This window comes from Charadrius vociferus, unplaced genomic scaffold, assembly GCF_000708025.1.
Source record: "Charadrius vociferus isolate BGI_N301 unplaced genomic scaffold, ASM70802v2 scaffold72, whole genome shotgun sequence".
In the NCBI taxonomy this organism is placed as follows: Eukaryota; Metazoa; Chordata; class Aves; order Charadriiformes; family Charadriidae; genus Charadrius; species Charadrius vociferus.
In genome coordinates this window covers 8,222,695-8,241,192 of record NW_009647830.1, presented here as the reverse complement: position 1 = coordinate 8,241,192, position 18,498 = coordinate 8,222,695, and the positions used below count along the sequence as shown (strand labels likewise).

At 35.1% G+C, this 18,498-nt stretch overlaps 1 protein-coding gene across 1 annotated transcript in view; it reads right to left on the bottom strand.

Annotated features, from left to right (window-relative positions):
* Positions 1-18,498, bottom strand: part of PPFIA2 (protein tyrosine phosphatase, receptor type, f polypeptide (PTPRF), interacting protein (liprin), alpha 2) — a 358,128-nt gene that overhangs the window by 97,667 nt on the left and 241,963 nt on the right. The window contains exon 6 of the mRNA XM_009882625.1: positions 13,576-13,650. Coding sequence (XP_009880927.1) covers positions 13,576-13,650 — 75 coding nt within the window. The remainder of the gene's footprint in view (positions 1-13,575; positions 13,651-18,498) is intronic.

Sequence of the window (18,498 nt, the reverse complement as noted above, 5' to 3'; positions counted from 1 at the left end):
CATTATGAGTTCTGAACCAAATTAAGTGTTACTGTGTAAATCACTGTCTTGTGCTACTGCATGTAGGCTACAGCATGCACCATTTATTTCTGTGGTGTACCGGCAACACTTTGTAAACAGAAGAGGAGTCATTTAAAGCAATTGTGCGGCTGCTATTATGAAAAAGAATGTCAAGATTTTTCACAGAAGATTACCAGGTACATTTCAGTACATTTTCTTCAGAAATCCTTATCCAAGTAAACAAAAATAAGCTACTTTTAATTTCTCAAAAAGTTGTATGAAATATGACACAGTGAAAGAACTGCCTTTTACAGAGTAACACAATGGAAAAATAATAACAAATATCAATTACATGGTTGCATTATAGTGTATATTTGACACCTGCGGACTAATTTCTCTTGCTTTTTTTTTTTTCTAACCAAGCTCAACAAAATAGTAGAAAAATTATTATTCTTTCATTATTACTCTCACAAAGACACTAGGAATGTACCCAAACCAGGATACAAAAGCCCCAGAGTTCGTTGGTAGTACAGGCACTGATTTCCAGCTGGTCAGAGCTGAGGATGGATTTGGCAGAAATATTATGATCTTCATTTTTCTCATCTCAATATGAGTTATTGAAATATATATACACAGCGTGTGTGTATATATGACATATATGATAACGTGTACACAGATATTTTACACACACACTTTGTGTATATAATTATATATGTATAGATAAGTTTATACATACAATCCTAATTTTAGTATCCAGGATATTGACCATAAATAAAATAACGTGCCTCTACGGCTTTATGTAGTTCCTCTTAGTACATAAGCATTTAATTGAAAACTACCCATGCTTAAGGTATATAATTTGGTTTGAAAAATCCTGCTCAGCTTAAAATGAAGTATTTAGCTATTTGCACTTCAAATCCATTTTCCTCTTCTTATTGCATTAATATGTTTCCCTCCAAGTAAAAACAGTCTTCCCCAAATGAAATTTTATATACTTTGTCTGCATATTGTCACCTAGAGACTTTGAGATAATTTAGATTTATTTTGACTGGACACATCTGTTATGAAAACTCCACTATTCCGCATGTGTAGTCAGTTTTATTAGATTTTCCTATACAGTGTATCTGTATTAAAATCACAATCTGTGCTACTGATTGTACAAAACGTGAAAATACAACAGATAGAAAGGATATTAGTAAAAATCCAGAAAGGAAATGAACCTTACACCAGAACTACAACTAAAGAGTATCAAAGCCCTGATCTGCATGCACAAACTGAAGAAATCCCAAATTAAATCTAACTCCCAGTCTTTGTAAATCAAAGCACAGTCAAGGGAACTAAAGTCTATATTTCAAATATTAAACCAAATGTACCAATTAAATTTTAGTCAAAATCTTAACACTTTTCAATGACCTTCTTACTGGGAGTAACTTTTTTTCCCCACAGATTTCTCCAGTGAAAATCAAGGATATGGTACTCACTGATACAGTTTTTTATGTATTTTTTAATGATAAAGAATATTCTTCATAAGTGGAACTTCTAAAATAATGTTTTTATTCTAGGATTACTGAAGAAAATAATCCAACATCATAGCCATTTTCCAATTCAATATACATATGGTTTATTTTTCTTCTTTTTTGGTACCCATGGATTCTACACGATTAAAGGTGTCCAAACTACACTCTCCAGGTGCAACGTCAAGAAAGCTGCATCATTTCTTATGGACTGAACCAAGTAAAACAAGCCCTCTACAACTCCTCTTGGAATAATTCCACATATACATTGATAGTTCCTATTAATATTAATGAAGATTATTTAATATTTCCTAATGCTGACATATTCCATCAAGGTCTCAAAAAAGTATGAGTATCTAATTTTGCCCCATCAAACCCCAAGTAAAATTATTTCTATATTTATTTCTGTTACAGACATATGATGGAAACTTGTTTGCATTTAATTTAAAAAAACTGATTTTAAAAATCTCCTGATATGATTACTTAGGTAAGCATTTACCAAGATACATCTATCCTTTGCATACCCCCAGCACAGTCTCTGTTCCTATTTTTCTCACAACTATTTTATCACTAAGCTGGTTTATCAGCATTATCAGACCAGTAGCAAAATGGCAATAATTTTCTTCAGAGTCTATCAGTAAGAAATTTGGAACTGATTTGTTGCGCTTGGGGACATTGCTCTGCCTATTGACATCGGAGGGCCAATACAGACCTCTGAGTAGCAAATTATTCTTGATTCATGTTATTGCGGATACTGCTCACAGACGTTAGTTTTTACTGTTTTGGTAGTTAACTACCTTATGAATTTGCAGAAAACTGTTTCCATGTGCACTGTTGAGTTGAGGTGACCTAATACGAAAATACCAATGATACATTTTCTAGTTGATATGTTAATTGGAATATTGATTAATATATACAAATATATTCAAGCTTAAATTTGGTTTTATTTATTTGCTCAAGTCATTAATTCAAATCTTTTATTCAAATGCAGCATGTAAAGCCTATTCATACATTAAAAAATGTATTACAGAGAGTAATAGGCATAAAATATAATACTGTGATCTTGTTACACTATTTAAAATCTGATTTGAGAGTTAGTGGATGTAGATGTTCCTAACAAATCATGTACTATTTAACAAATATACACAAAGTTGTGTAATCATTGCAAAGACTCACATTAAACAAATGATAAAACAATATATTGTTCAAGCAGATTAAAAACAAAGGATAATGGTTATGTTTTGCATTTTCATCAAGATGGATGCACAAGAAGATTGTAAATGATAAAGAATCGACAAGACTTGCAGTGAAATTATCTTGATCTGCATGAACACTCATTTGACAAATGTCAAATGACCCTGAGGCTGATACAGACAAAAAGATAATCAACTACATTCTTAAAGCTGAATTTATATCTCCAATGCAGGATAAAATGGCATGCATTTCAAAGTTTATGAATCCCAAAATACCAGATGAAAGAGAAGTGATGTATTCTTTCTGATGTCTCATGAATGGCACTGTGTGCATACTGTGAGCAAATTAAACATTAGACATTAAAATTTTCACTGATATCCTTTGTACAAGTAATAGTGACCTCTACAATGCAAATCAGCTACGTATGACTTTAAATATGTGCTATGTTCTTTACTTTAGCATATTGGTGTGTTTAAAGTAAAGGGATTTGCTACCATAACCTTACGAAACTGGGGCCAGTGAGAGTTGTATACTGTTGATTCGTTAAGCTCCCTAAACAGGCTGCCAAATATATGACGTTAAATCCAATCTGAAATTATCCCGGTGTCTAATCTCATGCTGACTATGAACAATCCCTAAGCTAACCATAAACAAATAACCTTCCAGTTTTATTAATCTCCTGCAATCTTAAGGTGTGTAGGCAAACTATTGTGAAATATGCTAAGCACACATCTGGCTCCTGCCATCATTGTATTCTTATCTCAGTTTCTATTTCTTTGGCTGTCATCCTATCTCCTCTTTCTCCCTTTTTTCTACATTGGGTAAGGAATATGTGATAAATAAGAAAACCACAAAACCTGTGCTAGCAATGCAGAGCTTTCCTAGTCCGTAATTCTCTGGAATAAAGTAGAGAAGATATCAGAAGACCCGTTTATCATTTTCTGAGACATGTTCTTCAGTTTCACAGCTCTGTGTCATATATTGATATATTTGTTTGCTGTTGTGCACAAACGTCAGACATGCTCTGTGATCCCAATTTACCAATGAATATAAAATATTACAAAGACCCCCAAAATAACTCCAGTAACTCCACGAGATCCAGAAAACAGAAACTTTCCAGGCACGCTGATTAACTGTAGAACAGTTCTGTTACGTAGTGAGCCCTGAATGTCTTATGGTTAGTTATACTCAGGACCTCATGGAGAGCACTGTCGTTCCCTCCCTGCATGCAGCCCCTGCCCCTCTTCCATTAAAAAATGAGGCATGGAGCTGGGGTGAAGGTCTGAACTCCTTACTTAACTCCCAAGCATGGAGTTACGACACAGTTGGCGTGCTAGGATTCATGCAGCATACCAGGATTTATGCGGTGTACCAGGACAGCAATTGTGTGGCAGACTGCGCACCTAAGCAGATGCCACGACAGCCATCACGTGTCAAAAATCAAGTTATGCAATTTAGCCAAGTTCATCTATCGATACTCACAAAGTCGATCATTGCACCAATGAATTCTATCAGATTGCATCCTACTTTTCGTGCTATAGAAGCAGTAAACTGGTCACCCCTGTTAAAATGACTTCGATCCTTATATGAGCAAGAATATTCAAAAGGGACCAGACTAGCCCGAGTCCTGCGAGTGACATTCACGGAGCTCCTATGATAGTAAAATGGTTAAGTGACGACCACCGCACATACTGCACAGGTCACTGTGCTACCTTGCTTGGCTTTACAGTCACGCTCTCTCTTCCATAGCTGTATGAGCAATGGACACTGCAAGGCAAATTTATATTATAAATGGTATGGAGCAGGAACCATGGTTTAATATTTTTTTTTAACAACAAAATGGAGTCCTGGTCCTTTACTGGAGCTCTGTTGGGAACATAGTAATGCAATAATAATCATAGTAGAAATGCACAACAAAAGCACTCTGGTACAAATGTGAGGATGGACTATATAGCTAATAAATATGCCAATAAATATTTATATTTCTGCAGCAATTGTAAGATTAGGCTACATTTTTTGATGCAAATAAAAATACACTTTCACCCCAAAGGCAGAAGTCTGAAGACTTCTCATTATAAGGTATTATAAAAATGAGACTATAACATTTAAATAAAAGAATACTATGAGTATTTGTCACAGATTTCCTAGTAACTTTTCTTTAAGTATTTGGACCAAAAAGTCGGAAAAAGAAAAGATGTGAAAGATGAAAAATTTATTATCCCTTGCTTAACAATAATCAGCAGAGAAGGTAAAAGAAATTACATTTAAGGAGTGATATAAAGTGTTACTCAAAACTTTTCTAATGTGAAACAACGGGTAAGAAAACACTGCAAGGACAGAGGGGAAACTTTCTGGAGTGTGGGAGAATTCATGTTGTAAGGACGAAACTGGTGACATCACTGCAACTTTGAGGTCAGTGTGAGATTGTAAAAGCAAAGCTAAGCCTCTCTCTGCTTTTAGAAAAAGTGAGTAAGGTGAAACTCAGCAGATCCAGCTGATGGAAGATGTAGTCAGAGCCACAAGGTAGGAAGAGGAGCTCCGCAAATTCTTGCACGAAATGCTCACATTAAATTGTTATACAGTAATGAATTTAGTACATGCCTATGTTTGCCAGAAAACACACAAAAGGAAGATTACATTTTTACATTAGAGTAGCAGCACCTAATTTGTTTTCAGAATGAGCATCTTAGAAATGTTTTTTCAAACATACATACACAAGAATATACTGGATTAAGCTTATGCTTATTTTGATGAAGATGCTAATTTCATGGAGCATTTGTGCTGCAAAGGTTGGAGGAAACTGGGAATTTTTAATCTCTAGTCATCATTTATTCAGAGATAAAACCAAAGCATTAAACCACCCATGTTTCTAATCATGGGGGACCAAGGTTTCATTAAGTGAAATGTTTTTGTCAGACAAAATAATGAAGTAGATTTGAAGAGATTTGCAAAATAGATTTCAAACACCTAGCTGTCTGTTCTTTTAATGTATTTTTAAACAATTGCTCCATAGCTGCACAGCAGGTTTGGGGGAACAGTAAAGAAAGAAGAATTAGCAAATCAGAGTTTTACATAACTTTTTTTCCTTTTGTCATGTTTCTTTAAGCTTTATATTACAAAACTTAGATTTTTCTTTTCTTCAGAAAGTTCAACTAACATTATATCAATCTAAGAGTAATGTATGAATACTTATGGATACGTAGGGATGTATCATAGCAGAAAATTGAGAGATGCAATGAATCTCTGTCTGTTTAGTGAATAATCAGAGGAGTAAAATTAGACTTTTCAATTATGAATCTGCAACACCGGGATTCACTCTAGTCACAAATATTTATAGAACGAATCCCATGAAAAAAATCACAAACAAATAAAATGAAGGAGAAGTATTAGCCATGACACAAAGTTCTAAGAAAAACATGAAAATTGCACTGGAGATGCTTAGTAGCCTGAATCTACCATTTCAGTGGAAGAAGCTTTCTCCTTCCTTAGCAGCAGTAATATCCTGAACCACCCTAATCCGTTCATATTTGGGATTTTAGAATATTTGGAAAATAAAAATAGAAAGTAACAATTGTCTTTATGACATGATATTGAAAGGAGAGTAATATATACAAGTTACCAAGCACTCCATATCAAAGATCTTATTAGAACTATTAATCACACTCTATTTGTGAAGGAATAAAAAGCCTCTCCCTTCAGTTATGCTTTTCCTCAAGAAGCTATCCATGAACACATGAGCACACACCACGTGTCCTTTCTGTTAATCGCAGTCCTTCTTACAAATTGGTTTCTTCTAATGAATACATAGGAGGCATTCAAATGAGATGAAAAGTCAATGTAAAATTTGAACATGCTACCAGTATTTTAGGATTTGTTACAGGTGGCCACATGCTAAATGGAGGGGTAAGAGAACACAGCATTTCAGGATCTCTTTTGAAAATACCCTAAGACATTTGGGCAGCTACAGAATTCTGGTCTGCAAAATCATTTCAGTGAAGACTGAATTTGATGAACCTATTTAACATATATTAATGGGTTGCCAACGGTACCCTGTGGCCAACACATAAATAGGCCTAAGTGACTAAGGCAAGTTATCAAAGGGGAAATTAAATCTACAAGTATTTTTTACCAAGATTGTGTAACAATACTCAAATACGTGCAAAATCATTATCTGCTGTCACTGCAGAAAACATATGTTCTTTCTGTACTCAAAATTGCTTGGAAAATTTTTCTCTGTGGTAGATGTTTATGGAAATTACACAGAGAAACTACTTTTGCAAGTGGAATAGTGATGTTCATGTCAAATATGTCAATAGAAATTAACATTCTTAAGTGATTATCTGAAAAAAGCATTGAATTTTAGACCTATTCAGCCCTGAATTTAGTAAAAAACGCTTTTGATGGCAATGCAAAGATCAGCCCTGCCTCCCTCAATACCCCCAAAGAATTGTAGTGCTTTTTTTTCCCCTCTGTCATCTTAGATTACAATTAGTTGAGGACATAAAATGAAATAGCTATAGAAACTTAACTGATTATTTCTTGTGCTTATTTCTTTTTGACTTTGTAAAAAAATAAGGCAATGAAGGATGTAGTGCTGCTGTTTCAACCTCTTCAGCTGCCATGCTACACATCCTGATGCAAACGTGTAACGACAGAAATTAATACTGTGGAACATGGAGTATGAGAAACATCCACAAAAAAATAATCACTTTGCTTCATTACTGCATTCGAAATTTAAAGGCAACAATAACTTTTTGCAGAGTTAACATTTAACTAGATGGCTAAGGTTAAGGGCAGAATGAAAAGCAATTACATTTTGAAGATAAAGATTACATTTTGAACCAAGATATTTTTAATTACGTGCAACTTTGCAGAAAAGATATAATTTGGCACCATTACACAGACATTTAAAATTAAAGTTCAGACCACAAAAAAGGTCTCTCCAGAGTTAGACCCGTGTAAAGTTATAGCTTTTTTTTTAAAAAAAAAAAAAATATGTAGGAGAGTTTACAAAGCAATAATTTTCAGTTACACATTCTGAGAAAATATGGTAAAATGACGTACTATAGATGAAGGCTGTTTCAGATTTTTTGCAAAAAAGTACACTTAAAGTCACCAGAAATAGGTGTAAGCCATCTAGCCTGGACTTCTTAAAAAAAACCCAAATCACTGAATTTCACCCAGTTTCATCCAGAGATTTGATATCCGCCATTTCTGAATTTCAGATTGATTCAATTCTGTGTATATTATGTGTTCAAGAAATGGACATGCTATTTTTTCTCAGCAAACTATTCCTTTAACAACAATTCTACTCTAAAAAATGTTTTCACGTGTAGCCACACACCACAGTTAGCTGAGATTTTACATTAAAATACATATATACTAAATATTTCAGAATATTTCATTAGCAGTAATGATACTACAATCATGTCTGCAGCATGGTCAGAGTCAAACCTGTTCTCAACCGTTAAAACTATCTGCATTTTTTCCTGGTTTCTAGACTTGCCCTGCATACAAAAGTTAGGTAATTAACATGGTACTTGAATGTTCTCTGGTAAATAAGCAGGTACATTTTCTGGTGTTTCTGGTATAGAATATAAATAATCATAAATAACAAATTATTCTTTCTTTTCAGTGATGTAACTAATTTATGAATGCTTTCATGGATGCCATAAAAACAAGCATTATGGCACCCTAAATGAATAAAGTAACCCACTGCCAGGAAGAAACCCACTGCCCGAATAAGAGAATGCATGCAGTTATATGAAGCAGAGATCTATGGTCCAAATCTCCTGCAATCTCTCTGATAGCTCCAGGGTTAAATTTATCCTCAAAGGTTGAGTAAAATTCTGTAGAAGCAAGTGGAAATTGTAAGAATGAGGTTTTAAAATGAAGCCTAAGTGTCTTAAATATAATGTATGTGTCAACTGACAGAAGCAATACAATGTTGTTTGACATCTGCAAAATGCATTGGCATTTTCAACAACTGCTGAAAAAAAGCGTGTGGTAGCACGGTGATATATAAATTCAAAGCCAATAATTTCTCTAATTTCATATTCTACACAGTCCCAGTGTTTTCTGCGTTCCTAAAGTATATCTTTGAGATAATATATGTAATTAAAGCTGTATTTTCCACCCCACATTTTCTAAGAATGAGGAAAGATAGAAAAGCCAACGTATTAACCAAACCAGAAAAAAAAAGGGGTTTTGGAAAGCCACTTATCATACGATTCTTATTAACAAAGGAAGATTTTACAAGGGCTGGATAAATGTTTTAGAAGGGCAGGAGAAAATTCATGTGCAAAGTAAGCACAGTCATTTAAAAAACTACTTTTCCCCAGTATAGTATTAACTATGTATATAGCTTAATTTTACATAAAAGCCTTGGGAAAAGGCTCTAAAGGTCATTTTTTGAGAAACTATTTGTTGAGAGTTCTGGGAAACAGTGAAATCTGTTAATGGAAATCACAACAGGCGTCATTTAACACAGCACACGGCAGCAGATATGGATTTAAAAGCATCACTATGGGCCATAGTACCACCTGTCTATAATCTATGTATCCCTGCCCTGTGGAAGCCACTAGAGCTTGAGTTCCTAGTGATATATGGCACTAAAGAAATACCTTGGCGTATTGTTTGCAAATGCTGTAGTTAACATACTTTTAACAGAGACTCATACTCATAACGCTAGTAATAGGTTCTCAAACGCTGTGGAACAAAAGAGGTTATCTTGTCAGTAATTTCAATATTAAAGTTAATTTCCATGAAGAGCATAAATGACAAAGCCAGGAAGGAAAATTCGCATCCCACTTCCCTTGTAAATGAGACTCATTCTTCTCCAATTAGTGTGTAGAAAAGAAGCTGGTTAGCAGAATCTTGTTGGAATTTGAAAATGTTCATATACTCACTGAAAAACATTGCATTTGCCTTCAAAATGGTCATAAACAGACACCATTGAACTTTGATATTGGATATACCACTTGCAGCTTGTCTAATTGCTAGCTGCAAATTACAATCTTCAGCATCAAAACTATCTGGAGAGACCATGGGTTATGTGGAGCCAGATGAGAACCAGCACCATGTTAAAAGCACTTGAGGAGTAAGTAAATATAGTAACTTTAACTAAAAATGGGAGGTAATTTTTTTTTCAGAAAATTGTTAGCAATATCTAGCATTCATCTTCGCTACAACAGACACAATGAACAACATCTACCAGTTGTGAACAAATAATGGCTTCCAGTGTAAGCATAAAAGAAAAAAGTGTGATAATTTTGGGTACATCATGTGATAACTGGTAATAAAAAGCAAATATTATAAGGATGATTACGGAATTTAATTACTGTAGACAGTAATCTTGCCCCAGTCTACATGAAAGCTCTCTAACAGTAGTCCAGATTGCTGCTCTGTTTAAAGGTCCCTTCTACTGCCTCTAATCAGCTGCAGCAAAATAAAATGTACAGTCAAAGAACTTTTTCCCCCAGTAAAACATATATTTAAAGAATTGCAGTCTACTGTCTAAGTACAATATAGGCCCATTTTGTGCCTCCCCCATATCTAGAAGCCCACTGTCTGATTTAGAGAGCTTCTGCTGTTTGTAAGGTGTAAGACATCTAAATTTAGCTGTCTATGCATTAGATGTCTACATGTGCTTGTCGTGAGAGTCAGTTGCCTAACACAGGCACTTGGTGTCATCGCAGTGACAAAGGGTATTCCTTCCCCACCTCTAGCTCCGGGCAGATGCAGCTCTCCCATTGCATCTGGCAGCCCTGGCAGATTAACTGGCAGGTTATCTGGCACACTGGATTTACTACAGCTCCACAGACTACAGGCGAATTTTAGATATCCAGCTCACATGCAGACACCCAAATTCAGCAGTTCTATTTCTGAGCTGAATTGCACGCTCTGTAAGATACAGTAGAATGCTTATTGTTTGTAAACGTGTTTTAATAAGAAGCTGGCTTGACACAATTTAAAACCAAGACTTCATATTCAGTAGAATAGCTAATGTAACTGATTTGGTTAATTTTACCCCTATAACATTTTAGTTAAACCTGTAGTAAATATAAGGATTCCCTTGATAGTTTGATGTACATTTTATGTTGTAATTTATAGAGGATTTACTTTCAAAAAATATTACAAATTGCTAGCATATTAAAAAATATTACATAAAATCAAAATAATTTCTGTGTAGTATTTATGTGAAAAGGAGATAAACTACATACTCACTTTTTTATAGACCTTATTGCCTTGACAGAACCAAAACAGAAACAAACCATTTGGCAGACATTCTTATTTCTGACAAGTTCAGCTGTGACTTATGCTACATCAATAGTCGCTATTGGAACTGCAGACCAAAGCCTTTCCATTACCCTTGTGTGATGTAAATATTAGCTACACAAGCTAAGTTCCCCCAACTCCATCCAACTGTCCATCTCAATAGTCCCTGCAGTTTAAAGTCTGTGTTACTATGTGTGTTACTATTCCCTACCAGATAGGAAGTGCTTTGTAAGATGGAGTTGGCAACTAGAGCTGAAATCCACTTTGCCAGAGTTACAGATGTTATCAATCACTTTGGTGTGTAGGTAATATTCTACAAAGACTATTACATGAGAGCTTATTTACCATTTAATGATGGAAAGCTCTAGGCGCTTTCAATTTTTCTCTTTTATATAAGGATATGCCCAATAAGTGCTTATGAGTGTCTGCGGTTTCTCATTGTTGCTCTGCGTCAGAGACACAGCCATAAGCTTTCAGAGAAAGGTGCTATCTTAACATACACATTTCTACTATTTTTTATCCCTGAATCTGATACTTTTTATATACCTAATCATATACTCGTTTAATCATGGGACCAATTTACTGTCACCATTTTATGTTTAGATATAGTCCTGAATGTGTAGTACACTCTTACTATCAGTGTGAGAAAATGGATATGAAAGAAAATATGATATCTCTTGGGAGAAGAGACACTGAGTGACAGGAATACAGAAATTACTGAAAAACATATTCAATTCCCTTGGAAACATGACCCATTTATTTTCATATACAGTACAATAAATTTTTAAATTTCATGCCTCTGTATTCACTGTGGAATCTAGTATAAAATCAGGCTTATATATTGCAGTTCTCTAATTAATTTTGTCTCATTTAAATAACTAATTGTGTGAACATTATCTGAACTCTTGTTCAAATGCATTAACTCTTTGAAAATAATCCACTCATTCTCTTCCACATCTCTTTCCATCTAGCTCTTTTTCATTATTATTTAATTGAATTTCCATTTTTCAGCTTTAATAGTCCTCACAGGAAACTCAAATCACAGTATTCAGACTGTGTTAATGGTCATGTTATGCTTGGGTGACTAAATGTCCTTCTAAATGTTTTTAGCATCATGTAGACACAAAGTTTATACAACATTTCTAAGGATTCTGGGTAAGAAAGGCTATGAAAGTTACATTGAATAAGTTTTCACTCCTTACTGCCAATATAAGTTTCACTAATTTTTTTAAAACTCCAAATAACAAGGCAATGCTCTAAAGACCTGGTCGCATGCCCAGTGAAGTGAACTTGGATTTAATCGGATCATGAATGGGAGGGATGAGAGAAGTGCAATGCATCTCAGTTGGCTTGACTGACCAAAAGGACTGCTTTCTATCTAATTAAGGCTAGTGCAAATAAGAGATTATGCAATATAGTGTAACTACATCTTTTTAACCCAAGTATTCTGGACATTATGAAATGGAAGAATAAAAGAGGAATTTTATTTTTGCACAGATGAAGCGCAGTGACTTTAGAGGAGACAGGGATGATTCAAAATACCTAGTTCATAGTTTATAAAAAGGGAGTACTAATATTTTAATTGCAGATCCTATTTTTAAGAAGTTACTTTAAGAATGTAACTTTTCTACCTTAATATCAGAAAAAACCCCAACTTTAGAAGTCTCTATTTTACATTATCACACATTATTCTGAATTACAGGTATTCAATTTTTCCAGAATTATTTGGTAGTATTTTAAGTTTGTATGTGGCTGCGTTCAGTTTCTATCTTAAGTCTGAGTAAAAAGACACCAGTAAATGGACATAACCCAAAATACCTTTAATCCAACTCTCTTGCTTGTCTGACTCATTTTTGACAGTGTGAGAAGAGCACTTCAGGTGGGGATTCAGAACATGATGGAAATGGTAAAGTCACCAGCAAACATCATTATTTATATTTTCTGGCCTCAGAATCATCTCTCTGGGATCAAAATTCCTTTCTATATGTGTGTACAGTTGTGTGTGCAATACAATTCTGTGTTGCTGTTCACCCTTTCAAACAAAAGAGAACACTCTGCAAACTACAGTACAGGAAAAAAATCTCCTGTCCAAGTTCACAGTGGTTATATGGCACCACAGTTCACCGTGATACACTGCCATTAAAAGAGACAAACCTAAATGTCAAGATCATCCATAATCCTTCCTCCATTGATGTTAACATTTATACAATGTGCATATATATGTGGGTTTTACTTAATTTTATAGTAAAATGGAAATTCAGGTTATTAAATTGTTTATAGTATCTGACATATTCATTGGTTCACTCCTTTTTCATGTCCAATAAGAAGCTTGGGAATCTTTCACTAGCTGTTGGATTTTGGCTTTCTCACAAGGGAATAGAAGAAGGGAATAAATCAGTAAACAGAAGGTTGTTTTAATCTTGCAACCACCTTAAACAAGCCTCACTGAGCAGCTTACTCAGAACATAATTTATAATTGTGGGTTGTTTTTTTTTTTTCCCTGACAGTTTTAAGAAAAGTGACAGGGAACACATGGGACAGAGTATTAGAGAAATTGAACCTCAAAAGGGGAGAAAGTGTTTTATGTTACCTCCTGGTTAGCAGCAGCTAGTTCTTCTTCCAGTGCAGAGACTCTTTCTAAAGAAACCCTCAGTCGTTCCCTTACCTAGAAGAAAAATCAAAATATGTGCAGTAACGTAAATTCTCTCAGTCTTTAAAGATTACATAATCTGCCATATGCACTACTGTAATGCCCTGCCAGTCCATTTGCAGGCATGCGAGGTCCATCCTTTCATGAGACATACTGCATAGAAATCATTTAAACCTAACTATAGGAAGACTTAATCAATGAGGTGTCAAACTTTAAATGATATACAGCTGTTCCCCATTTGCCTATAATTTTATGGAATACATAGCAAATGCAAACATTCTAAGACCACATCAGGCATAAAAATAACACGTTGTTCACATGCATCTTTTACAAAGGAGAAGGAAAAAACTTTTGCAGATGTTTTAATTCCACTCCAGGGAAGGTAACTAATCTGTTCATATTAATCGAATCCAACAAATTCATTGAAAAAATAACTTGCAGCACTGCCTTCAGGCACACATACTAAAGATTTTTTATATCATCATGCAGTTTGTTTGGGTTTTGCAAAAAGTCATAAACAAGATATGATCTTATAAGCAGAACAGACTGCTGTGTTTGTACCAGTATCATAGATGATCTATTCTGCTCTAAGGATACCTATGATCGACCCAATTATTATTATTACTACTACTATTATAATTATTATTAAATATTAATTATTATTAAATAATAATAATTTAATACCTCTGAAGATACATTTACTTTTGTTCAAGTGCTCTGGCTTCGTGTCAGCTCATGTAGTGACAGACAACCTCAGCTGGCAATGTAGTCGCCAGTCTCCCAATATGATCAAAGGCAAATCAGACCTAAAGCGATCTTCAGTACTGTGTGTAGGTGACTCTCTTCTGGCTATAAAGGGAGCTTATGACAACTCCTCTCCTAATCTACACAACTTCATTAGGGACCTCACATTAAATGACTTTACAACCTGGCTAATTGGTCAACACTCAGGATATATTTCTATCCCCATTTCAGCTACGCTGCAGTAATGCTGTTTCAGCTGATGATCAGAGCATGTTTAAGGCTATTAAAAATGTTTCTAGGGAAAACTAGGATATTCTATTAGACCAACAGATGTAGCTGGAAAACAAAGCAAAACAAAAATCAATTGTTCATGTACAATTGATTTCACACCCTTGACAAATACAGGATATCCCTGAAAAGGTTGTGTATGTCCTAATGCTTTCATACTTTTTTCAGTGATAACTCTTAATCTAATAAATATTACCTTTCCTTACATACTTTATTTTCCATTACTACTGATAGAAATTAAATTTCACAAATAGGCTTAGACTTCAATAGATTAAAATTTCTTAGCAAAATTATAACATAGCATGTTCACTAAACTTTAAGTAAATCTAAAGATCAAATAAGTATTCAGGAAATGAACACTAAAAAAGAAAACTATTCAGCCTTTCTAACAAGTGCAAATATAGTTGCTTATTGCAGTACTTTGACTTATTTGGTCCTTTTTACATACTTCAGCTTTATTAAAAGACACAAAAATTGAAAATGTATTTCATGTATTCACATGAATTATTTGAATGCTCTCAGGTAGCTATAGTTTTACTATACACTAAGCAATATTGCTAGCCTTAACAGAACAGAAATCAGAAGTGCAAGGTGCTCAAAGGAACAAAAGAAAAACGAGTTGAAGAGCGTTAAGGTATAAGAAATATTAAGACATTCTCAAGATTAGAAAGAATCCTCAACTTTTTAGTCAAATTTCTGATTTATTAATTTCTCTCTATTTCTTCAGCACTATAAGACTGAAAAATATCAACTGTTAATGTTCTCAAAATGCATGTTGTAGCTTAAATGAACATTCCTTATATGGTGTGACTATATAATCAATAGCTGAGCTGCAGTAACTGATTGTGCCTGTTCCTCACCTGATGCAAATAAAGTTTAAGCCATCTTGAGTGGCAGTGACTGAGCCATCTCTGAGTGGCAGTGATGACAGTGAAAATTACTACAAATTTTCATGACTGTTTCAACTGTTTTCATAAACCAGAATAACAGAATGCAGCGAAAATATGCAATGGAGTCCAAAATGTTCTTGCTATTTATTAGATTTTTGTACTAATTTTCACTGAAGATGTATGCAAAAATCTTTAATCATAAAGTTTGCTTTCCAAAATGAGCTACATAATTCCCTGAAAACATCCTCATAAAGCTCCAGATTTATGGTAGTACATAAGCTAACATCACAGTCATTTTATATATCTTTTTTAGTATTCAATTCTAACACACTTGGAATGCGTACAATTAATTCAAAATATTATATTTACTGATTCTAATTTATTCATAATTTCCATCTAATTCTATTTTTCATAAAAATACTCCACACCGAATGTATAATGCATCAATTATTCTGGCTGTAGTTGAAAAACTTTAATAGTTTAAATGGCTGAAAAAGTATTTCTTACTTCATTTGCCTTTCCCTTTTCCTATTTTTAAAATCATATTCTGCTTGAAAAACACTATTATTTCTCCAGTTCTTCTACCAGCTTCCATGGGCTGCTTAATGACCTGTTTCCTTAGCCAGATGGATGAAAAGTTCAAGACAGTATGAGTCCACTACCCAGTACTCACATCTTTCCTCTCTCCCTGCTCCTACCATGCTCTCTGCCTTCCCAGAGGTTCCCTTGACTCCTCTGTGGATCCCAAAAGTCTCTTTCTGTATCCTGCTTCTCTTTCCACCACCATAGCAGGAGTAGGGAAGTGATTGTTCCCCTGTACTCAGCACTGGTAAGGCCCCACCTTGAGTACTGCGTTCAGTTTTGGGCCCCTCACTGCAAGAAGGACACTGAGGTGCTGGAGCGTGTCCAGAGAAGGGCAACGAAGCTGATAAAGGGTCTAGAGAACAAGTCTTATGAGGACCGGCTGAGGGAACTGGGATTATTTAGTCTGGAGAAAAGGAGGCTCAGGGGAGACCTTATTGCTCTCTACAACTACCTGAAAGGAGGTTGTAGAGAAGTGGGAGTCAACCTCTTCTCCCAAGTAACAAGCAATAGGACAAGTGGAAACGGCTCAAATTATGCCAGGGTATTAGGAAAAAGTTTGTCACAGAAAAGGTTGTCAAGCATTGGAACAGGCTGCCCAGGGAAGTGGTGGAGTCGCCATCCCTGGAGGTATTTAAAACACGTGTAGATGTGGTCCTTTGGGTGTGATTTACTGGTGGTTTTGGCAGTGTCAGGTTAATGGTTGGACTTGATGATCTCAAAGGTGCCTTCCAATCTAGACAATTCTATGATTCTATGATTTCTGGCTTTCACCAGCTCTCCACTATTAAAATCCATGTCCTACCAGTAAGGGGTGTAGTCCTGTCTTCAAAAGGCCTGATTTCAATCTCTCTAAACAAGCCAGGAGCTGGCAGACAACAATTTCTTAATGGAAATCTCAACTTAGATGTAAAAAATACATGGAAAAATGACAGTCATCTTTCTGCCTTCAGTCCTCTTGGCTGTAAGCGCTGTGGAGGGACAAGGTGATTGAGAGAAAATTCACAAGGCAGCAGTTGTTAACAGCTAAAATGAAATGCAATGAGCCGATGATTTTACTTTAAATTTTCGTAAGTTTCCTGAAACCTCCATGTATTCAAGCCTAAGTGTTTTATAAATGAGAATGCATGTTTAAAAATATATGTTATAAGACATCTAACACTGCCATTCACATTGAATAGTGTTAGAATTTGTAAACCAACTAGGCCACATTATTAAGGACATCACAGCTCCACAAGGAGCTGGAGCCAGAAATATTATCCTTAACCTTTATACACCGTGGCACCGTAGAACTGAATCCTAGTGGGTTTTATACTGACACTTTAAAGCCTGAAAACAACATTCCTGGAAATAATAGGAATTTAGTTCAAAGACAATTTTGGAGATGCATTTTTTACATGGCACTTGAAAAAAATAGGCAGAGAATTAATGCCTTTATTCTGGATATCAAGCTATTATATTCAAATCCAATTTTTTGAATTCTCGGCCTGTTGTCAGTAACAACATGGAACACTACCAGTGTGACACAGAGCAATAGCTGGAAGTTTTTTCCTTTGCCTTGCCTTGCCTCCCTTGTATGTACACAGTGAACGCACTGCCTTTTTTATAATGACCTAACCAAAATTGCAGTCTGATGGCCCTTATTTGTTCTCAGAATATGAGAGTTGCTAAAGGAACTGAAAGCAACTCTGCCTTGGCACAGAAGACTTCTTTTTTCCATTCATCTGATGCGTGAACAACTAATTCAGATTCACATTTGCAATGGTGACATTGGAAATACTGCAACTAATTCTTTATGTTCAACCACATACAGAACAGCTGTTAAAAGTTAAGGGAAGTCTTTGATTCCATCAATGAAAAAGAGGAAAAGTGCTATACCAGCTTTCTGTCCTGAAGGAGAAATCTGCTCTGATTTACAGCCTCAAAACTGTAAATTTATTTCTCACTTTAAATTTTTCTCTGTCTTCAATTGGTTTCAAAATAAACTCGAGGAAAAAGACAAAAGCTGAATAAAGATTTCAGGTTTGGTCATTCACATTCCAGGAAAGAATGCAGTCCATACTAACATATGCGGTACAGATATATTATGAAAAAGATTTTACTCTAAGCAATATTTACCAGTTGGTAATTGTATTAATCTTTTCCTGAACTTTGTAAGTTCATATTGAATAACCTTTGAATCTAAATATGGGGCAACAGCCAAAGCCTCTGAAAAGCCAATGCAAATGTATTGCCAAGAATTTTTTCATAGAATCATAGAATGGTTTAGGTTGGAAAGGACCTTGAAGATCATCGAGTTCCAGCCCCCCTGCCATAGGCAGGGGCACCTCCCACTAGACCAGGTTGCCCAAGGGCACCT